At 44.9% G+C, this 24,285-nt stretch overlaps 1 protein-coding gene across 1 annotated transcript in view; it reads right to left on the bottom strand.

Annotated features, from left to right (window-relative positions):
• Positions 1 to 24,285, bottom strand: part of EPHA4 (EPH receptor A4) — a 94,830-nt gene that overhangs the window by 42,972 nt on the left and 27,573 nt on the right. Inside the window, exons 3-4 of the mRNA XM_032193439.1 lie at positions 16,817 to 16,972; positions 2,823 to 3,161 (exon numbers count right to left, since the gene is read on the bottom strand). Coding sequence (XP_032049330.1) covers positions 2,823 to 3,161; positions 16,817 to 16,972 — 495 coding nt within the window. The remainder of the gene's footprint in view (positions 1 to 2,822; positions 3,162 to 16,816; positions 16,973 to 24,285) is intronic.

Here is a 24,285-nt window from a genome sequence, read left to right as displayed (position 1 = left end):
AAAGCAGCAAAAGCAAACACAAAAACACCTGTGCTTTTCAACTGCACCTTTTATGTCACTGCAACACATTTCTTCAATTTCGTGCTGAATACACCAGTGCCTGGTTTCTCATTGTTTTCTGTCTGCCTCCAAGCGCATGCCTTCTTTAGGGGCTGGCACCAATGCGTGCAAACATACAAAAAATAGGATTTCTGATTCCAACATTAAAAAACTGTGTTCTAAAATGTCCACAGATTTTCTTCAGATTACATGGTTGCATATTTGGGAGGTCAGCTTGAGACTGTACGTAAAATGAAGCATTTTTAGTCCCAATCATCCCTATTGATTTTATCTCTAGAATGCACCTCTTGCAAGCAATTCCCTGGGATATGACCCACAAGCACTGCTCACATCACTAAAGAACCATGCTAACAACATTTCATTTCTATCAAATGTTGGAAAGCACAACCATAGATAGCAAAAACAGTAGAGCAGTTTATAGATTTTCAGTGTTGGTAGACTTGTTTTTATTAGCAAAAGAGGGAAAGAATTTTATTAAAGGAGGAGTTTGGCTCTAATCTTTCTTAAATTAAAAACTGCTGCAATGAAACCAAGGTAGCTTTACATTAGTATGAGAAAGGTGCAAGATCGAAATCATACCTATGGCAGTGCTCTGTCATGACATGATTTCTTTGTAATGAAATATAGTGAAAGAAAATGAGTGGCACTGGAATTCTACTGCACCCCAGACACACATTTACAATGATTAAACCGATCAGTACTTGTAAAACCCAAGGGTCCAACTTTATAAACCTATACTCAAGCCAAGCAGTTCCACTGAAATCAATAGGATTATTTGCATATGTAAGGGCTATTTATCTTAGTTGAGATCTATACGTTTAGATCACACATTTCTATTTAGATCTTCTATGCAGCAGAATGCACAAAGATGTATGAAGAACAGGAGAACAGCAGCACCTTGGAGTTAATTTTCATGTGTACCGGTACAGCTCTCTCCAGCCCTCTGAAGCATTTGATAGACTGGGCATGTCTCATAATTGGAAATGCTGGCAAAAATACAAATTTCCTGATGTGAAGAACTGCTACTCATGGATAATAAACAAAATCAATTCTTATTTGCATATTCAATCAGATTTCGGTTTGCATATTAAAGCGTAAGATGGTAGAATTTTCACACAGTAGATGGATCCCACTCACTTATTCATGCATATATGCATCCACTAATCCCTACACATGCCAAAATCAGTCAGAAATACTCTCTTTGCTAGGCATTCGTAGCACAAAAACACTGTCCCTGCTGCTGTTCTCAACCTTTTCTCTTTTCATATAGCATATGACAGCATTCTCCCGGAGCTTTCTCCTACATCTCTGTAATAGCTCCTGTTCTCTATTAATCATCTTTTCACTGGACAAAACAATAGTTTGGATTTTTGAATTATAATTTAAAAGGGATTCTGTATCACTTTACTGTCATCTTTATGTATAAAGAACAAAAATACAAATGAAAAAAGGACCAGATTTGCAAAGGAGCTTCAGTGTGGACTTGACAATTTTACTTTCAACTGTGACTGCAAAAATAAACACACCTCTCACGGTTAATATTGAAGTGCAGTGGACTAGAGCTAGGATTTGCAAGTTTTGATTACGCGTACCTATTTTTCACATGCTTCTACTAGGAAACAGAACTCACAATATTTATGTAGTCCAGTACTCTCAGAACATACAATATTCACATTGTCCCATACACCAGAACTCCACAGATAAAAGATAACCCCACAAGCTAGGCTTTAAGGTGCTGAATGCCTGCAATGTTTACGGGACTTGAAGGCAATCAGTGCTGCAAGTGATTAGATAACAGGTTTGACAGTCTTGTAGCCAGTCTGACAGTCTGGATATCTAATTTGCATATAGAAGAGTGTCATATTCAAATGTACATAATTTTGTGCATTAAATTAAAAATTGAACTGGAACCCTGTGCTTGAAATCCTACCTATCTGCAAACAATAAAAGTTTTCATGTAATTAAAGAAAAAAAAAAAAAGAAATTATCATCAGCACTAAACCCCATTCTGCTGCAGCTTTTGCTAGGACAAACACAGGGAACTGAAAAAAATGGAAGCATTTAGGATATCTGAAATAATCAGGTATAGACACAAATAGTGTTTCACTCTCCCAGACGAGCGAAATGTAAAAATCAGGCAGCATGAAGATGAAAGCTCATATGGGATTTCTCAAGTAATGCCAGGTCTGATCAATTGAAATGTTGTTAGCAGCAGGTTAAAGAGGTATTTATTTAACAACAGGACAGAATCTAATTGACTTTGCAAGGAGAAGAGCGCTAGCATGAAGGCAAGCGAGAGCGGACTCATTCTTCTTTCTGAACGGTACAGAGCTCTTTGGGAGCAGGCAGAAGCACAATGCTGCGCTCCCCAGCCACGTATTTGTCCCTCTGCAAACTCCAAGGGCACGTCCACGTCCACGTGCGGTGTCTCCCTGACAAAGGGCAGAGCTGCTGAGTGGCTCTGGCTCTGTCCCCTCCGCGTCGCCCACGGCAGCTGTGCTGTTCTGCTTCTGCAGAATGCCTCCCAGTGTCCTCGCAGTGTGCTGCAGCGCAGCTCTGCAACCAGCTACGCTAGTCAAACCCTCCTCGGTTTTTCTAGCTCTACAGAATTTAAACTATCCATATAAATAACCCAGAAAATACGGGTTTGACCCAGTTATGCATCCTTGTGTTCATTTGCTCGTGCTAAATTTAATGGAAACCACAGCTTTCCTAAAAACAGGCAAAATGGACAGGAATAAAGTTTGTATTTAGGCTCCTACCTGCTTGGTTCGTTGTCACAGTGACTGACACAGCTTGGTCCTGGCTGGGATTGTGCTTGGACACTCCATTCACTGCCCAGACTTCAAAGGTGTAGTTCGTGTGCGCCAGGAGGTCGGTGATGGAGACCTTGGTGGTTTTCAAGCCGTTCTGCTGCGGGCTGAAGTGCACACCACTGCCACACGACCGGCAACGGCTGAGGTCACCCGCACCGCACCTCTTGCACACCACGTTGTAGGAGATGTCCTCCCGACCACCTTTGTTCTGCGGGGGGCTCCACTCCAAGTTCACCGATGTCTCATTGACGTTGGAAATCAGGTTCTGGGGAGCAGACGGAGGGCCTAGAAAGAAAACATCCACATCATTAGTAACTGGAAAGACTGTGTGTACAATCCCAGTGAAGTCAATGTCAGCGGAGACTATGCAGAATTTTATTTCTGTGTTCTTCATGAAGATGAAAAATTAACTAGCAAGTCAAACTCTAACCTCTTCATGAAGTTACAGTATTTTCCAGCTCAAAATTAACCTGCAAGTCCAGTACTGCAATCAAACAAGAACTGTATTCTTCACTTGCGCTCTTTATACTCCTTAGGAAATCTTAAATACGTATTTGGTCTACTTTACATTCATTTTTCATGATCTCTCAAGCAAAGCATTAAATGCACAAAACTCCTGCTTTATTTGAAATTTTCAGGGTCCTCCATTACATACAGGCATACACCCACTCAAAATCTTGATCTCCCAATATTTTTATTTTCTTAACAATAGAAGTGCAATATTTTCCAGACAAATTGATGTCAGATCACCTTCAGCAAATCGTGAAGCCAATCAAGCAAAGGGCTGGACGTGGCGCTCTGAGAAGATACAACCTGTGGGGCGCAGGAGGAAGACTTGGGCAGAAGGAGAGCTACAGCTCTTGGGCAGAAGGAGGGAGGAGGTTGCAACAGGGCAGCCCCACGCTGCCCGTCAGGAACCTGCTGCCACGTTCAGGGTCGGCTCTGCCCGGCCCTGCACACTGCCTCCAGCACCACCCTGCCCACTCCACAGCCAAAGCACAAGCAGAAACCTTATTGACATGCTTCAGTCCCCGCAGGCACCAGCCCAATATGCACATCAAAAATGCAGAAGAGCTAATCCTCTGATCCTTAATCTAATTTCAATACAGTTGAGGTGAGACACACTTTTTCCATCCTTAAATTTAACAGGAATGATTCAGAGCAACCCCATGAAATAGATGAAGGATTTTATACAACACAAAAGCTTCGCTGATCATCAAAATGCAGCCACTTCTGGGGCTGAGCACAATGGCTCTCTGACTACATGCACAATACTGAGGTATGATATTTTACCTTGTGTCCTGTCCCGAACAGAAATGAAGCAGAGTGAGAATGGAGCATGCAAAATGTAATGATCCCAACCAGAATGCAGTGAAAATGGCAGTCCTTAGTAATCACGCATGGCTAGAGCTTTAAATACAGATGTTATTACTGGCAAAACACTGGAAATGATTTTGTAGGAAGCCATAAATTCAATTTTTATTCAAGACACAGGAGAGCTCCTTAAATTTCCCAAAATATATTTGATGGTTGGAATTCAAAAACATTCAACTAGATCTGCAGGCAGAAAGGAAGGGAAGATAATGTTCTTACTACTTTCATTCCAGGTTTTTCGTTCTTGTTATTTGTTAAATGTTGTGAAATTCGAAAACAATTCAGCCAGCACCAATAGTTTCATTAAGCGTATAAATAAATTAATCTTAATCTCTCGTATGCCAAAGGTACAACAGCACCCACCAGGCTAAGCTGGGAACTGAATAAATTGTGGTGAAACTCTGCTGAAACCATGAAGTGATTCAAGTATACCACCAAAGATGTTAAGCTGTCTAAAGGTGACTGTGGTGAAGATGAATTTTGGCTGCCTGGATTCATCAGGGCCTCAACATGAATCACAGAATCACAGAATTTTCTAGGTTGGAAGAGACCTCAAGGTCATCGAGTCCAACCTCCAACCTAACGCTAACAGCCCTCCACTAAACCATATCCCTAAGCTCTACATCTAAACGTCTTTTGAAGACTTCCAAGGATGGTGACTCCACCAACAACATGGAAGGCTGAGATCCGAGCACGCTGCGGAGGTGGAGGTTTTGAGGGCTGCATCATGTCCTGGGGTCTGTGCTTGAAGCTGCCAGGACGTAACAGACGTTCAGCAGGACACAGAGTATTTGGATTTTTTAAGAAGCAGATACGTAAGGAAAAAGTCTGAAAAGACACAGAGGTCAAATGTACCTACTTATCTTCAGCACCTAGATGAAAGGCTTCTGCTGCAAAAGTGGCTGAGCAAGGACTGTGTCTCTGTGCTCAACTTCACAAATACAAAATTAATATATTCATTTTGAGAGGAGGGAAATCCTCCCTTCCTGCCAAACCTTTGAAGCACAGTCTCTGGGCTAAGCAGAGCTGGCAGGCAGAATTAGTGCCACGAGAAGACAGAGCACAGGGAGGCCCTGCCACAGGGACTCCTCCTGCCTGCCACACCACGGGGCTGCAAGCCTGCACTTTGGTTTATGCACTGGCAGCACACGGGACTCCCAGGGACAAAACCCTTTTACCCAAGGGTCAGCTAGTGCACAGCGAGACCCTGAGAGGAAAAAGCAAGCAGCTTTTTCTTGCAGAGTGCTACATGGCTGCATTGCACTGCCCAGGGCTGGGACAGCACGGGGCCAATGCCCCCTGCCAGGGCGGCCCTGGCGTGCCCGTTAGCTCACAGACAGCAGCCGGGTTGGGGTTAATCTCAGACTTGCTCTGACGTCCATTAAGATATTTTCCAAGGCTCTAGGTCCAGTTTCACGTGGGAAAATGTGCCAGAATGAATCAAGCTCCTCAGAAGCAAAAAGTCAGTAATTAGTATGTGGGACAGGGCAGAGCAGTGTCTAAACAGAGACGCACCGAAGCGGAAAACCAGGGAAGCAGATGCTTGCAGGTCACAGAGATGAGCGCACCACCTCCAGCATGAAAAGGAAGATGCGGGGGAGTTTCCAAATGGTGGGCTGACATTGCAGTGAGGGGAAAAGCAATTTCCTTTCTTTCTGGAGCATAGTTGTTAATGGAGCTGTTGGCACCGGGAGTGGGGAATAGTTTCAGATTGATGGGCCTGGTTTCAGATGTTGAAACACGGGGCGTATCTGCTCCTTCAATGGTGATCAGGATTTGCTTTGTTTCTGACAACAGAGCCACTGCTGCTAGAGGAGAGGAAAACCCTTTCATGGCCGTGGGAGGCTGGAAACGCCAGCATGGGGGCACCCAGACAGGGACCTGCGGAGCTGTCCCACTCTGGCACTGGGGGGACCCCAAAGAGGCCCCGGGTTGACCACGGGGCCTGAGAGCAGGATCCCTCGCCCACCTATTCAGCAGCACCACGAGCAGACACGGGGGAACGGAAGTTTTTAATTTTATTCCTTCTTGAGACTCCATAAATCTTGCTTCACAATAAACCCATCGAAATCAACTGAGCCATGAAGCAAATGGAAAGGCCTTGGGTGGAGCAACTTCGCTGTGTGTGTCTGAGCTCAGGGAAACACCGAAGAGTCTGTTTAGCAACAAATAATCTTTGTCAAGCTAATCTTGCTATCTTCCTCAACCCTCCTATTAGATTTACTTAAATGTATTGGGCAATGCAGATTGTGTATGTCTTTCCCTTGCTGCAATAAGCTACAGGCTTTATATCTTTTTATCTCCCTTTCATCCACAGATAGACAGATCTGTCTGTCTTAAGGACACGTACCCCATCTCAAATGAATATTCAGGAAGACTAGAGTCTTTAAGGAGTTAACAGCATCAGCACTGACTTGCACTAAGGATATATTTTCGCAGTCTTACCTGCATTTTAACTTTTCTATCCACCACTATTTCTCTCCCCCCGTTCCTACAAGGTACTCAGGTCCCACTCCCAGGCAGAGGCCTCCTGCAAGCCACTGCAAGGCTGATATGAGGCTGTTGAAATCCATGACAAAGACAGGAATCATCACCTGACCAGCTCCCTCCTACCTTATCCGAGCCATCTCTGAGGATTACAGGTCTCCCTGAGCACACCTGAGGAGCCCCCTCTGCCTTGTGCCAGGGACTGGCAGCTCTGCAGGACTAAGGGAGCCCCTCTGCAGCACGGAAACTGCTGTCAAGTGAAGCAGGGTGCAGACATGAGGCCATCTCATTACGCTGTTTGTTCGCATGAGAATAATGTTCAGCCTTTAAGACAGCTGCCCTATACGTTGCAGGACCACTGGAGGTTGCAGGCTCAAAGTGTGCCCGTTGTTCAGACAGCAGCCTGCCGAGGAAGCCATCCCTAAGTCCCTTTCTTCCTGCCACCAAACAGCCACGGGAGGTTCAACCCAGTGGAGGTAGCAGGAAGAAGAAAGCCCATCCTCAATGCAGCGAACAATTTCAAGAGGCAAACAGCACAAACAAGATTAGCAGCAACCAAGTGAAAGCTCCTCCTGCCCTCGGGGATCCGTCTCGCCCAGACCTCCAAGCGTGCCAAAGGGAACACCAGGACCCTCAGTGTGCCCCAGGACACAGCAGCCACAGGCACCCCAGCACTCACTAAATCTTGGTGAGCATTGAGCCCGAAGGAGAAAACCTTCCCCTGAGCAGATTGGGTGTACCACAGAGCTGTGGGGAAGGGGGTGCTGGAGCTGGGCCCCCAGCCAGGCACAACCTGCCCCTCCTGCAGCTGCAAACATGGGCAGCTGGCAAATACCTGTGGAAAGAACTGCCCTGGCATCTGAGGGCAGACCTGTAAATGTGCTGTGTGACTGCATTTAAATGGCTGGAACAAAGGTTTTAATATCACTGGTTTTGCATCTTGCTTTTTTATTTTTTTCTTACTGATCTGCCCAGCACTGTGCTTCTCTGAAAGCCTCTGTGGGTGTATGCAGTAAATTCAATTACAGTTTTCTACAACCAGACCAGACAGACTTGTTTGACACAGAGAATACTGTCTTCACTAAACCAGTTCATTTAGTTCAGCAGCAGTGTATGGTTAGAAGGCGTGGATTAAAGGGCAGCAAGAGGAGACGAGAAATAAATGATTCCAGGCAAAACACCTCCCAAGTGACTTCGCTGTCCCACAAAACGACAAGGCATGAGGAAGAACTTGCAGCTGGGCCCTGTGCTGGCCCAGGCTGACACAAGTCTGAACCCCAACGCTGACAACCAGCAGCCCCAGATTTTGGTCAGGCCTTTAGAGCAGCCAGAGCAGATTTCATCCCCTGTGAAGTGCAATGGTGACAAACAACTTTTGTTCACCAAAGCTGTATGTGACTAAAAAAAATGTTTGTTTTTCTTTTTTCTTTTCCCAGAGGTCCCATAGACAAAGCACTGAAGACAACAAAGCTGCAGGGCTTTGGCCTAGCCAATTTTAATGGACCTGAGTAACCTTACAAGCTATTTTCTCAGGTTGAAAACCAGAAACATCACAAAACAAACAAAAAAGCATTTCAGCAGAAGGTTCTGTCACTTTCTGACTTAAAGTGAATTCAGAACTTTGAGAAACCCACTGTGTTGGCACTGAAAGTAAGGCTCTCTCCAGCTACCCACAGCTGTCCCGGCCCGGCCCCTGGCAGAGGGGACTCCTTTCTTTGTGCTGACTGCGTCCTCAACCACTGATGGTGGTGGTGGATTACTTTGGCAGAAACATTATCCATTAAGGACTACGTAGATATTATCAGTATTTGGACTGTAACCACATCTGTTTACTATTAACCTGTGTTATGGTTAATATTTATTACCTTGAAAGATAGATCTGTGGGAGGACATCTATTAAAAACACATGCTGAAACCCACACTCTCCACGGAAGTGCTAATGGAGATATTTCAAATATATACCCTCAAGAAGCCAAGACTTCGTTACGAGCATCCTGTCAGTCACCAGATCAGTGCATTTAAAGTGCAGTCTCTTTTAAAAAAAGGAAGATGCTTTCAAAACCTACGTATGCAGCTGAGTAACAAGCAAGATGAGGTTTTTCAGCCCTGGAAGGAGAAAATGATTAAAAAAAATAATTTAGTCTGTATGTGCATATGTGTAAAAGCATATTTCTCTATCAGGTAACGGATGCCTCTGCAGCCAGGGCAATGGATAATTATTTTCAAGTGGGTTGTCACCCTGCATTCAGCCTGCGTTTGCCTGACAGTGTGAAATCGGAAGGAAGCTTCATTGGCAATTCCCACCAGACATCAGAAAACCTCAAGCATGTAGAAAAGACTTTAATCTTCTTTAACCATTCCCGCACTCTCCTTGAGGAAAATATCAGCTCTTTTTTGAGGCAGAAAAAGCAGACCTTAGCTTGATAAGGATTAAAAATTACTCTAAAACTAAAATAATAAGATAGCCTGCTGCAGTTGGAAGCTTTTTAACTTCACCCTCAAACAGAGAAAACTCTATAAATGTACTGTTAAGTGCAGCAGAGTGCCAATTATACGTTTGTTAATCAATCAGACGGACAAGTAAGCTTCAATGGGCCTCAGACCAGGACTGACAAAAGGATCCTCTTTACAAGCCTGCAGCAGAGAGAAGCTGACCCTCTTCATCTGCAATAATTTCAAAGGGAACTCAGGGTATTCAGAAATCTTGAGCTAATTTGCTATATAATAAACAAGATTCGTACAACAGGGAAGACTGATATGACTCACTGTACTGAAGAAGCAGCCTAGTATGAACAGGACTGATTTGAATCAGCAACTTTGGCTCTGGCTATACTACAGACATGCAGTCAAAAGTTAAGTCTTCGATAAGTTACAGGAACAGCAGTAACCTGGAAGTAAGCTTCCAACTGCCTAATAGCAGGAAAACCTAACTGGTAAATGCAGGATCAGAAACAGTGAGAAGTTCAGCCCATCTTCTGCTATACAAGATCTGAAAGCCAGCAGCTGTGTACAACACAGCAAGAGCAAGGAGAGCAGATACAAAAGTGTGCAGCAAGAACAAGGAGAGCAGATACAGAGGTGTGCAGCAGAAAGGACCCATACAGCAAACAACTCCAAAGATCTCTGGAGCATATCTACAGAGAGCAATGAAATGTGACGTGAAGTACATCACGGCCCTTTGCAGGGGTGAGCTGGGGCTCCAAGAGACAACAGGGCTGCACGAGGGCTTTCTGCTGTCCTGTCAGCCTCGTCAGTGTGACCACACTGCGGCTCTCTCCATGGAGCTCACCATGCCGTCACTGCAGGGCGAGCCTTGAACAATTCCAATCAATACGGTAACTCAATCATGAGCCGAACATTTGTCTCCCCGGAGGCAAGGCTGAGTGTGAAATAAAGAGTTTACTATTTTTGGAGTGGACACAAAGAAAGTAATTATTAAATAATCAATTAAACTCTTTAAGTTGCCTTACTGAAATGTCTGGCAAAGCGGTGCCAGGCACAGCCTCTAAGAAAAAGCACCTCAGCCTCCTCTTTCCATTTCATAAAGCTTCATTAAACACGGACAACTGTGGTGCAGTCAATAAAGCTTCAGCAGGTGAGACGTGAAGCCCTTCGGATAAACCTTTCTTGTTGATCTCTACCCATCTGAAAGACAAGTTATAAAGCAGAGCAAAATCCCGGGCTGTGCAGTTTGGTCTCAGAAGTAAAGCCCACGCTCTCCCGTGACAGTTGTGTATCTCGTGGCCACTAATTGCTTCTTTCAGCAGTTGTGGACAGTTCTCCTGTTGCTGTGGGCTGGTTTACACAAGTGCTGACAGTTGGGGAAACCCTCGCTTCTCGTCTGGCTGGCTACCCCTGACCATTTATCATTACAGATCATGTGTTTTTACAACTGGTGAGACTAAAGTCAACAGCCTGCAAGGCGCAGCAGCCACTTGAAATATCAGTCATCTGCTTCCCCCTCCCTCCTTTCTGTGCATGGTTAGCATTGCAATGGGGTTTTAATAAGGCATCTGATTTGGTAAACAATTCTTAATTTATTTACTCGGGCAAGACTCCTTTGACTTCAGCAGGAGTTCTGCCAAGCTAGGGATCTTGGGCCGATGCCAATGATAAAATGCCCATTTCACTGGCATGTACGATTTCCTATTTAGTTGCCAAAGAACCCTGGTTACCAGCTTCACAATGGGCTTTGTTTCCTTTACATGGAGAACAATGCAATTGATATTTCCTCTTCTCTCCAGGCAAAGGGAGTTAAGCAGAGAGGTCCAGTTACTGCTGGCAGAGGCATGGGAAAACTGATGCTTGCAGGTGCTGCTCCGTGGGCTCTGTGTTTCTCTCCCCAGAACTGCCAAAAAGGAACACTTTGCATTGCCCCATATGCTAAGACACGTTACATCTTCTCTAATATGCTGTGCTGTGTCCACTCATTCTTGCAAGATAAAAAGAAAAATTCCACTGTGAATACCAGAAGGTTATCTGACAGCTTGACAAGAACGAAATCCAACCAGAGAAACATGTCATTCTGTCACTGGCCCGACTGCTGGATTTCTTATTGTTAGTCCTCTAATTTATTCCAGTGACTCTGCAGAACTAGGGCCTGACTAACCAAATCAAAGCCCCCACTTAATTGAGTAAATGTCTCAGTTAATTTAAGGCTCTGAACAGAGAAAATCAGAAGACAGCTAATAAACAGTTGCTGTATTTAAAGGAATGACGATTTTAAATCTACTGATTATAAACACACATGGTCAAATTACGCCCGTCTCCTCTCTTAAAGCCATAACCACTCCCCTTCTTATTCAGTGCTTCCTCAGCTCCTTCAGACTGTCTCCACAGACGACGGGACAGAGCCTTCTCCTCTGAGATCCCCGTCAGTCACAGTCCCAGCCCTTCCCCTGGGTCTGGCAGCGATGGAGGATTTATTTTCCCAACCTGCCTGGAAGAATTGTTCTTTCCATACCGCTCACCCACTGCTCTCTCACGTTGCAACTGCCATACTGCACCTGACGAGGCACTCGGACACACTGTTTACACAATGAACAACCTTCCAGGATGTTTTAAGAACAAAATCATTTACTGGAGGCATGAACATACAGAAAGGTGCAGAAGAATTATGACGCAGTACATTTGACTTCTGAAGATGAGGGGCTGTGCTGGCAGATACAGGGGGCTCCTACAGAACCAGGGCCAGAGCAAGCGTGCAAAGCTCTGTGAAGGAAGCAAGGCAAAGCCAGTGCAAAGCTACCTACAACCTACCAGCCATTATATGACCTTGTGCTGTATCCTACTTTCTTACTCTTCTAAAAGGCACAGCACTAATAATCAGCGTCTGTCTGGAAATTCAGAAGAGGCACAAGTTAAGTTGAAGGAAAAAGAGCACACTTGTTTATTTAGAAGTCTAAGCAATCATAATAAACATATGCTCAAATAATCAGCTCCGTGTAATTACTCATTTGCAGGCATAGTTATTAGGTAGGTAAATTCAGTCTTTTTTGGAAATGCAGGTCAAATATTTATCTCTGAGATACATTAAATTCAACACAAGATTGAGCTAAGGGCATATATTAGAGTGCAATATTTACCAAATTGAAGTGTTTAGACCTTTCAGACCTCTTTTAAAACCTTGACCTTGGAAACAAATAAGGACAGTGTTATTTTAATGTGCATTCAAATTTTAACAACACAGTCACACAGCTCTAGTGGAATCCACATCGAGTTTCCACTGTAGATTGCTCATCATTTCATTATGGTTCATTATGCTGATAACTGTCAGAAAGCATTAGAAGCAGGGGCCTTGAGTAATAGCACTGAAATGGTAATTTAAAAACAATATACTTTCTGGAGGAAATACAGCAGTGCACTAAATTCAATTAGAAGAGGCGAATGTAAAGACAACTAAGTGACGTTTGCTGTTTCAAGTCAGGCTCTTCGATTTCTTGATAACCTAAACTGGAGAAAGACCTTTCAAAGCAGGCACTTTTCTCTTGCATCTCACTGAATTTGCCCTCATTATCTCTAAGCTTCTCTGGTATAAACTGTCTTAAATGCAACCGTTTCAGAAATATTTCAGGCCACGCCAAAATACCAATCAACCAGTCACTGTTTGGGTGGCAACAACGGACTAAATTTTTCAGGGTCATTTACTGAGACAAATTTCAAGCTGGACAGCCTGTGCTGGTAATCTCTCTTTTGTAAAGGGCTTCCAATTAAAAATCATTAATAATCGGAACCAAACGGACAATATAAACAATACAAAACCATCCCGTACTTGCTCATAATGTGAGCATTGTTTGGTAAGACACAGTCTGAGAACCCGACTCATTAATGGTGGGGACGTGGGACCAACGCCCATTAGCTTGGGCAGGAGCTGCACCTGCCTGCACCAGGCTGCAATTCGGTCTCCTACCCACATCCTTATGGAGAAGGAAACTTGGGAACGAGGCTCATGATTGAGACTGATTGTTCGTCAGTCTTGAGGATGTGTGTGCTGGTAAGGCAATTTATTCCCCATTAGATTGCTAACCCTATGAAAAGCCCATCCCCTCAGCAAGCACTGAAGCGTAATGATGGTCTGAGTATTTGTCTTAATGCAACTTTTGCAGTGCTTCCAGAAGGGAAAAACGTCTGTGTTTTCCTAAGTTTATGCTCGAGTGTACCACAGGTCAATCATACCACCTCCATGCCCAAGCACACAGCTGACAAGCCCACTGTGCCTCAAAACTCAGTCTAAATTCCCGAGTTAGGTCAAGGAGGCAGACCCAGGGCGGCTCTGCTCCTCGGTGGTGACAGACACAATGATGAATATCCCCATGAGGCAAGAGTGAGGGAAAAGAGGCATCGGTAAATGTGTATGTCAGGGTTTCTATGCCCGGCCTTCCGACACAGCCCACTGTCTCCTATGTTCACATCCAGCCATCTTCTGCCCTTTCTCGTAGGAGATTTAAGGCAAACATAACCACTCACTTCAGCAGAGATAAATAGAGCAGAATGCTAAAAACGGAGCACAAGTTATTTGTTGAGGTTGTATGCCTGGCTTAACTGAAGGTTAGGCACAGTTATTACAACTCAGCAAGGGACAGAGATGTCAGATCGTGGTGTTAAGGAGCAGGAAAACGCTGGAGCACCTCTTCTGACCAGCGCATCAGGATGTGGGTATTGCTCAGTACTTACCATGGGATTTGTGAGAAGGGAAAGGAAGGGGAATTCTCCAATTCCCCTTCATCCACCAGCACAGTCAGGCTAATGGAAAGCCCTAACAATCCTCCTCCCTCAACCCACAAGGCTAGATAAGTGACGAGGCCAGCCAGTCTATTACTAAAGGAAATCAATAGCCAAGGGTCAAAGCTCTACAAAAACACATCCTAAGAAGCCTGAAGTTCTTCATCTCAAAAATTGTTTAGAAATAATAAAGAAAGTATCAATCCTCAGTCTATTCCAGGTGTTCTCTCCAAATTACCTGATGTTACTTATATTCACCTGGTCTAATAGTTCTCCAAGTGAACAGAAACCTGATTTTACAGGCCAGTGGAGCAGAGTCTATCTTTTTGCTAGAAGAATGGATCTCAGATACTGCGTTTTATTTCTTCATTAGTGTGCCGTCACACTGAGTGATTACTAAATGCTGGGCTGAATGAGAATACCAGGGTTAAAGAGACCATAATGAACAAAGAAGGTGCCTGATTATTATGGCTGTCAGCACAAGGGAATTGGGTTTGTCACCTGGTTTAACCAACTGGTAAGAACTGATTAGAGTCTGAATCCGTCTGAACGAACCTTTGATGTTTATGCTCCCTTCCGTCTCCGCATCTTGTCAGGAAGGGCGGACAAACAGGGAGTTTCTTCCGGAGGGGCTTCCTTCAGCAGGAGCCCTTTAAACGGCTTCTGTCACTTGCCTCAGACACCAGGGAGATGGCCACTTGGTCCGGGACCACGGCAAGCAGCGGCCCCACCGCCCCCGTGTGCCGCGGGCCTGCGCCACATGGGCTGTGTCGTGCCCGTGCAGGTAGCACCACCATAGCCATGTTCAAGCTCTGCTGAGGCAACCTCAAAGAGAAGGTGGCAGCAAACAAAGCCGCCCCAAGAGCCAGCTCAGAAATAACTTCCTTCACCTTGGATCACAGCAAAAACAGCTTTTAAGCTGCTGGTGAATTCCAAGCTCTGAAATGGGATCTCCAGAGACAGGCCTGTTTCCCAGGGCCAGACGGCCGTGGGATCGTGCTGTCGGCCTGCCTCTGCGTGCCAAGTCCTCCTAGATGCTGCAGAGATGAAGACTGAGAGCAGCACCGTGGCCCTTGCCCTCTCTTTTTCACTCTTCATATTTGCAGTGTAAAAGACCGAGATCGGGGACTTCAACTTTGACTGACCTCCAAAGACCAGAGTGGGGAAGGCTGCCAGCAGCAGGCCCAAGACTTGACAAAAAAGGGCTAAGCTTGCAGGAGAGCATGCTGCAAGCAAACATACATATCATTTGTTCACAATTCCCCCATCTGGAAGTGTTTTGCTCTCCCTTCAGACTTCGGTCCCTGCACATGCCTAGTTAAATTCAACCAGCTGATTACTAATTTGATTTCGGTTTGGTCAGGATATCACTCACTGCAACCAGGGCTTTATGAGAAACTTTTGCTGCTATAATGTTATTTAGGATGTATCTTGTGACAACAGTTTTATTTTTGCAAAAAGACATTTTCCCTAACAAAATTGTCAGGCTTTACATCTTCCACTGTAAATTGTGTTATAAAAAGCATGATCTTACCCACTTCAGCGAGGTTTCACAACACAGCTAGACCTCCATCCCCAGTCAATGTTTGGCAAGGGTCACAGGGACCTCTCTGCTTTCTTGCTAAGCAAAAGCAGCTGCTCCTGCCTATGCCCAGACCTGCTTAACCACCACCCAGCAGAGCTTACAGCTGAAAGGAAGGAGATTGCTGAGGAAGAGCTCAAATCAAGGGGGTGTGGGGAAAGGATGAGTGCTGCTGAGTTATGGACATGCTTTGTTTCTGCCTTGTAAGGGAGAAATTAAGATTTAAACAAATGTGAGTCATCTCTCTAAAATGAATTTGGAATATATTAAAACGTTACAAAAGAAATATCTCAGCCTTCCCTCACAGACACACACACACTACATAAATATACAGCTGAGCTCCAAAAATCTGGAAGCATTTCCAATGGCTTTCAGGGAAAGCCACACATGGATATCCCCTAGCAAAACACAACCCTTTCACTTATTGTTTCAAACTGCTCTGCTCCTATAGAAACGAAAACCAAAGCTCTAGATGATCACGATTTAACACCAGGGCATGTCTAGAATCCCAGGTCTTTGGCTGCCTAAACCATTAGCTGACACAGAGGAGAAGGAGCTGTTCCAGTAACTCTGCGGGTGCGCTCAGCGCGCTACGCCTCTTATTCCCCATGCTGAAAACGTTCTGGTGGAACTAAAGCATAATTCCATTTGCTGTGCATGATGTATTTATATACAAAGGATAAAATAAACCCTATTTTGTTGGGTTTGTTTCATTACGGTTTCAGATTTATTATTACCATTCTTTTCAGAGGAACGTTTTTATGCTCCTAAGGATCACCAGCAACATTTTGAGCAAACTTAATATTTACAATTCCATTAAATACTATGTATTTACCCTATGTAACATAATTATAAGAAAACCTGAAACAATTTCTAGAAATATCAACATTTAAGACCATGAAAGGTGATGTGATCTATGGGACAGGTGCTCAGACTGGAAATTAGACCCGTAATTAGACCCAACTCTGTTACAGACGTCTGCAAGTCACTCCTCTTGCAGCTCCTCATTTATTTAGACTGTAAGCTCTCAAGGGTCAGCGCAATTGTGCCACTGTTAGGAATTCTGGGCTGAAAACTAAACGTTTTCTCTCCCAGAAGATGATCCAAAATGCAGACTGCAACTGCAAAGGACTGCAGGAGCTACCGACCACTGCTGTCAGAAATCGGACACTTCCTGGACACAGCTCTCCAGGCAACATGCCACCTATGCACATTTGGAGAAAGACAGAGGAAATAGATGCTGAAAGGGAAAGAGACTGTTTAAAGACCAACTTACGAGTGCAGGGCATGGATGCTGCATCATTTTCAGCTCGGAAAAAGCCCCGGTCGCAGGTGCAGGAGGTAGAGCCTTCCCAGATGGAGTAGCTGTGAGGCGGGCATTTGGCACACGCAGCATCTGTCGAGAGCGCCTTGTAGTATCCGATTTTGCAAGCTACATGGAGGAACAGGAAGGGAGAGTGTTACTTGCCCAGGATGTGATCATAAATTGCTGGCTTACTTATTCAAAATCGAGGAAGGAGACATTTCAAAAAGATCTAATGATGTCCTCTTAGCCCCAGGTGAAGAATTAACAATCATCACACTCTTAATGAGTACTCCTATGTCAGGATATACTGATTTCTAATTCCAACAAGAGCCATTCTAAAAGCTGGCTTGGAGATGGTAAAAAAAAAAAAAAAAAAAAAATTATGGTCTTGTGTTGACACTGCCAGAAAATCAGCTGCCTCTTTGTGCTTACCACGGAGTTAACACATCACTTAACCCATGTCCACCTGCATTCACACACACACACGGAGCACAACAAAAGGGGTGCGATTGGTTTATTCTGTGACCACTTAAGGAATGGCAGCTGACAGCCAGACACTGCCAATTTTGAAGAGGGAGTGGGAGAGGAATCCACTGCGACTGGCAGCGAGGCCCTCAGCCTGCCATGCCCGGAAACAGCTCATCTCCCTCCTGGCAAGGCAGGATTCGTTTGGCTCCTTCCCCCCCCGGGGAGGAAATCAGTGATGCTCTCCCTCCCCGAAGCCAGGGCCCATCAGTGACTGCACCGCTGGCACGAGGACCCATGTGCAGCTTGGCAAGCTTTCCGTGACATCATCTTCACAAATGCAATGCTTACACGGGTGGCTGCTTCTACATCACTTGGAAAAAAACTCATTAGTATCACTAATAACACATTTTTAATAGCGGCTAACAGGTATGGCATCCCAGAAACAACTCCCTTGGCTACAGATAAAAGCCCACCGTCACCACTGGCGTTCAGCGCTATGGAGACGAGGGAAGACGTGAGCACGCAATCGTGCAAAAAGGAAAGGTGGTCCCAGCACTTGCTGCGTGACTCACTCTTGCCACTTATCACCTACAGTACCTTTAGGGCTCACCAGGTGCAGCTCCCACCTGCCCCAAGCCCACCCTGGGCCACCTCTCCTGCTTTGCCTTCCACCAGCCCCTCTCCTTCTTCCCTCTTTCTTTTAAGAAGCTGTCCAAATTGGGAACGGGAAGGGATTTGAGGAACACATTTATGAAGAGGCAAGTTCCTTCGCACGCTAACCAAAGCCATTTCTGGCACTTCCTTACCGAGCCCTGATTTTAGGACGTGCCGTGCGCCACCCGTGAAAGCGCTGGGACATCAACCCGCTTTGGCTGCCCCTGGACCAGAGGATCGTACCAAAACACATCGCCCGAACGACTAGGACATGCTCCCAGAGTTTATATACATCCCACAAGCAGATCAGGTTCAACATGCAAGGTGCTTTTTGGCCACGCTTCCAATGGCCTTGGGGATCCCATGAAAAAAGCAAGGGGAGCTCTGGAGGGAGGATTCGCAGGGAGGACAATTACCTTTCCTTTCATCCTACGACTGCAATATGTGGAGAGGGAGCTGTGCTACCGCTGCATGGCCCAGCCGAGTGGCAGGATCTGATCTGAGATCTCACTCCCAGGTTTTGTGGTTGCAGCTCAGATCAGAAACATGGCCAGGCCCGTGCACAGCCAGAGCAGGTACCCATGGATGGGACCCTACGGCCACACATAAAGAGAAGGGATGGGGAAAAAAAAACAGTACAAGAGGAGAGCAAGCTAACTGCTCCCATCCATTATTCAAGGTTTTTAAAATAAAACACGCAAACTAACATTACTTTGAACATGAGCATGACAGTTCACAGAAATTATTAAATGATGAGCTGCCTTTTGCTTTTTCACAGTATTCGAGTACTCAGAGACAAACAACCCTGCACCAGCTGTAATGTGTTATTGGAAAGGTAGAGAAATGTCAGAGGTTTTTGGGACCATTCCTCCCCCTCTTCTTTACAGGGACCAAACGGATACAGTGGGTACTGCAAGGTCAACAGACTCTAATCCAAGGATTTTTTCCCCTTTGTTTCATGCGCTGTATTTTGTTTTCTACTATATTAAGCCAAGATCATTAATATTTCAGGACCTGAAGAAAGCTCTCTGAAGGCAGGGGCTGCTCCTAAAGCGCACACAGCCATTTTGCTTCAGCTGCACAAAATCAGCGGCTGCCCTCTTCATTTTAGTGTGCCCATGGCAGCACGTGGCACAAAACAGGATTGGAAAACACTGCGCTAAACCAAGACATCTCCGTGGTACCGTCACCTAAAAACTTGAAACTAATCCTGGAGGAGCAGCTCCTCGCATGAAGAGCTTCGCTCTGCTCAGGCTGCGGCCGGGCGTTTGGGTAGGTTACTGGCTCAGCAGGCAAACAAGCAGCCTGGACACAACCTGTCCCTGAAATTCCTTACGGCTCGCTCAGGACAAATCTCCATTCTGCTGCTTTTCTGGGAAGGATTTGCCGGGTGAGACAGGGCATGAATGGCGTCCTTACACAGCTTTCGAAAGATACCATTGTAAAAAGATTAGTTCACATGTGCAATACAAACTTTGAGTTCAATTCCTTAGCTTTGCCTTAATTAGTTCTTTCTGTTAGCTTAAAAAAAAAAAAAAAAAAAACCCACGGAGAAATCTTTTCTCACATTCAGATCACCCACAACCATAACAAGGTTACAACCATCTGCACTATTTCCAAGGAAAATTGTCAAACAAAAATATTTTCAATATGAGAAAGCTCTCGGCTTTTTCTCAGAACAAATCACATTGATTCTAAATGGACACCAGCATGAAGTAATTACGCTGATATCTTTGAGTTCCAACGTATAAATCTATTTAATTTATATTTCTCTGAAAGTGAGACAGGATTTACCAAACATTGCTGGGTGATTTTTTATTTATTTTTTTAATTTACCAGTGATACATGTTAAAATTGCAAAAACTGTTCCAAAGAATCATGGAGCTTCAGTCAAATCTCTATGCAAATTTTTCTCAAGCTGTTTTTCAAACCCCGTTTTCTCATTAAAAGCTGATTTTCTGACTCCTATGGTTTTCTTTAAAAAAGAAGAAAAAAAAAAAAAAGAATGCATGTGTGGGCTGGAAAGTCTGCTTGCTTGCTCTCGCCAAATGCTGAATTTTCCATTAGAAAATTTCAGCCAGCAATTTCAGAATTTAAAAACCTATCTCCTAATGGATGTGGTCCCAGTAATATCTTTTTAGTCACAGCTACAATAAAATCTAAGTATTAAATAAATCGTAAACCCTTTTTTAAATAGGCTTTGATTTTTCTCTGATTTGGGGGAATAAAAAAATCTTTAAAAAGCATTCTTCTTGCATATTTAAAATTGTTCAAAAAAAATAAATTGGGCACAGGAAACCCGGGCTGCAGAGCCGCCCCCTTGTAAATCACGGTGCCGAATCTGCGACCTCCAAGCGCGTTCTCTGCAAGGGGGGCGCCCGCAGCCTGGACGGAGCCCAGGGTGGGAGCAGAGCTGAATGAGAAATGGGCTCCCGCCGCGCCCCCCTGCCCAGAAGGCACCGGCGCACCACCAGCAACATTTATTATGGCAGGCAAGTGAGTAACACAGCTAACAATCTGGGGGGTTAAAGTCAACGAGGGTAGCCGACTTTGATGAAAAATCCTGGAATAATATTCTTGGTTAACTGAAGGACAGCGCAAATAACGTAAGAACAGATACGTCAGTGTCGAGCTCCTAAATTTCATCGAGAAAAGAAATTTGTGCATCAAATGCTTTGATAGCACATTACATGTTTTTCATCAGTGGTTACTTTTTCTACAGCTCCTGCCCGTGTGAAAGTATTTTAAGCTCTTGCTTTAATTGCGCCCTTAGGAATAAAAAGTTAGTTTTATTTTCCCCCTCTAATGTTCTTCCTATTCTTTAAAAGGATGGATTTTCTCTCTCAGATTGTAACAAAACCACATCTGCCACATAAGTAGGCAGCATCTTCTCAGCTCTCTTTTACTGTTATTACCATTTCTGAGCAGATTTTTGTGTGTTAATTATAGAACTCAATTGTTTGGATAGCCTCTTTTGATGAGCTTTCTGCCCCGAACCATGAACCCCTCTGTTATTGTACAGCTGTTTTAGTTCCAAATGCTCATCAGGGTTTTCTAATTGTCAAGCTGTCCCAGTGACTAGTTCTTTTGACCTAAAAGTCAAAGAAAGGGAGTCACCCTTGTCTCCCCGACATGAATACCATGGGAGTCCCAGTGGCCCCCCTCATGCCTGCGAGACAATGCCTTTCCAGATCATTGCCACTACAAGCATAATTGGTTTTTGGGTGAAATGAGAAGATTTTAAATAGGATGAATTAATGAGTTTCTTGTAAAATTAAGTCGTTCTCCTGGTCCAATCTAATTACTCACTGTAATGCCCCTGAGGGTGATAAATAAAGATCCTTAGAAGCCAGCGGGTGAAAAGGAAAAAAAAAAAAAAAGAAAAAAAAAAAGTGGCTTCTATTTCTTAAAAGTCAGGTTGCAGAATTAGATGCGAGGCACCAAACGCTGTTCCCAAGTAAAGTCAGATTCCTTTGATGTTCATACTGAAAGATCTTTACCTCCTATTTTGCCTCCTATTAATAATGACTGTATGATCTCTACAAATTAAAATGAGCTCCATGGCTTTAACTCCTGTCTATCTCCAAGGGGAAAAGCTGAGCCCGTATCCCTGTGGCACTGCCACGCGGGAATGAGGAAGAAGGCAGTGTCCCGAGCACAGAAGGCGCAGTGGCTGTAGGGTCACAGCAGCACGTGGAAGCCTCCAGCAGATCAAAGGATGAGGTGCTGGCTGCTATCTGCAAGCCACTGACTGCCACGGCCTTCCAAAGCCCTGCACTGACACCAGCCAAACCCCTCAGCACCCTCAGGTCCCACCGTCCCACCAGGTCCCACAGACCTGCCCACGTCCCGCTAACTTCCGCGGGTGCCCCCCCACTCAGCCTCCTGTAGCACCCCGCTCGCAGACCCTGCTGCACCCGGAGGGCCGCGCAGCCAACACGATGGGTAAAACCAAGGCCAAACAAAGCATCCAGCGAACCTCAGTTAGCTTTTATTCTAAAAACTATTAAGAATTATTCTTAAGCTTGCCATGCAGTTGATAGATCAACTGCGAAAAAAACTCTCCAAAAATACACACACCGAAAATATCATATTTCTATGAATTAGCAAAAACAGCCTACATATGCAGTGCCCATCTTTGCTCTTGCTGTATGCTACTCGCTCTGCTTTGTCAGTTGGATGTTTTCCACACCATGATCGCTGCCGATCTCTGATGCTGCCCTGATCTTCCATCAGCACCGCCAACACCGCCCACACGAGCTGCTCCCAGCTCCACGCTGGGAGGCTCGGCTCCAGCATCAAGACATTGCAAAAGGAAAAGCAGCCCCTGGACTTAATATCTGCCACATTTTATTTTATTTTTTTTTTTTGTCTGAAATTAAAACAAAAAGGCAGAAGGACACCCCAGCCACCCGCAGGTGTCCTCTGCGGCTCGGCAGAGGCCGTGCAGCACGCACAACTTCAGCACCTTCACACAGCTCAGCGAATAGGGACGCACTGCTGAACCAGGCACTCACCACCTCCACGGTGTTGGCAAGAATTAATACTCTCATTCATTCATTAATCCGACAAAAACAGAGTTCAGGCATTGCTTAAAAGTGTATTCAAGCAATAAGCCCTGGTGAGGTGAGTCCCCTCGCCCCAGAAGGTGGCATCGGGCTGCTGGTCCTCACTGCGAGCAGCGCTGGGAGGCTGCCGAGCCCAGCCCTTGGACGCTCTGCGCCTCTGCTCGAGCTGTCGCCGTGCTCTGGCGCAGACTTCATCCAACTTTGAAAGTTTAATCACCTTTCTCCAAGCTGTGAGGTTTAGGGGATGAGTCAACTAATCAGTTTCAAATAATTACTCAATTAGAAAAACAATTTGACAGTTTCCCCCGAACAGAAGCAGCAAGAGGAGAATTTCTAACAGATTTTTAAGCCAATCTAAGATCTATTTTTTTTAAGAAACAGAAAAATAATGGGTTTCTTGTTCTGTTAAGAAACTAAATTTTACAGAAAAAATCACATTATTACTAAGGTTTTACAATCTGCTCTAGTGAAAGCTGATTAATTGTCCTAAATCTCCACATTAACAAACCCTAATCCCCTTGTCAGGAGACCTGCTTACAAGCGCCTCTCCCCAGCCCTGCCAGCACTGAAGGGAGCAGAGATCTGTATCTCAGAGCACTGTCCGGCCAGCCTGGGATTACCTCTCATCTCCTGAATTTTAACAGCTCCGTAAAAAGGCAATTAAATTTCCTAAATTAGATAAAGCCTGCGACACAGCGTAGTAGCAGCTTGAAATGGAAAGACCTAACACTATTAACACGGAGCCCCAGCATTACTGTTTCATGCATCTGTTTGCTCCCAACCCGGGCATCAGCTGTCATCAGCTGAAGCCTTGTGCTAAAAAAGAACGAGTGCTGCCAAGGTGCTAACGCGCATCCAACGTGTTATTTTCAGTTATTTTAAAGGTGCCTTTACTTTATATATGCTAATGAGGAATTGCAATTTGCCGCGAGTAATTATTACATTAATCCCCTCTAAGGAATTGTCTATTGACAAGAATTTGTGGATTCATCCTGCCTATAAATCCTTTAATGCTGTTTCCTTTGTGCGGGAGGAATGCCGCTCGCTGCAGCAGAGCTGGGATGTTTTCGGCTACTGTTTGAACTTGTACCACCACTGCCACGGAGCCAGGTCCTGCCAGCAAACCAGAAACCAGCTGCTTCTGCAAGTGCACACGCACACATCCACATACACACGCGGCTTCTTCCTTTTCATACTTGGGTTAACTGGGGACCATCCGGAACAAAGTTTGAGCCGATCCCTCTGCAGCTCCAGCAAGATGCCTTAATATGGTGTAATCGTCACATCCTCTCTCCATGGCTGTGCCACACGACTTAAAAAAGAACGAAAAGCTATTTTTATCTCCCCAGAGAACTGTTTGACACAAAGGTTTTGGAAGATGCCTAAATATAGACAGTTCTGGTGAGATCAGGGTGTATGCAACCAGATAACAACTGCACTATTTTTGACTGTCTCACACGGACCCTGGATGCGTGGCTCTGCCCCGCTTCAGAGAAAATAGGCAGAGGTACTTCTGGGAGCCTCCCATCAACATCACTGTAAAAAACTATCAATCCTCTCCTAAGTAGTACATCAATCAAAATGGTGGCGTGCAAATCATGATCCATTAAGTACTTCACACTTGATTACCCCTGACATTTTAGAGAGGGTCATACACTGATGAGTTGCTTCTCTCTTCTTTGCCCTTTGCTATTTGGAGTGCACGACCACTTTTAGTTCATTACTGATGCAAAGATCATCACGGAGCTT

Source organism: Aythya fuligula, chromosome 9, assembly GCF_009819795.1.
Source record: "Aythya fuligula isolate bAytFul2 chromosome 9, bAytFul2.pri, whole genome shotgun sequence".
NCBI classification, from domain to species: domain Eukaryota; kingdom Metazoa; phylum Chordata; class Aves; order Anseriformes; family Anatidae; genus Aythya; species Aythya fuligula.
This window is presented reverse-complemented; position numbering and strand designations above follow the sequence as displayed.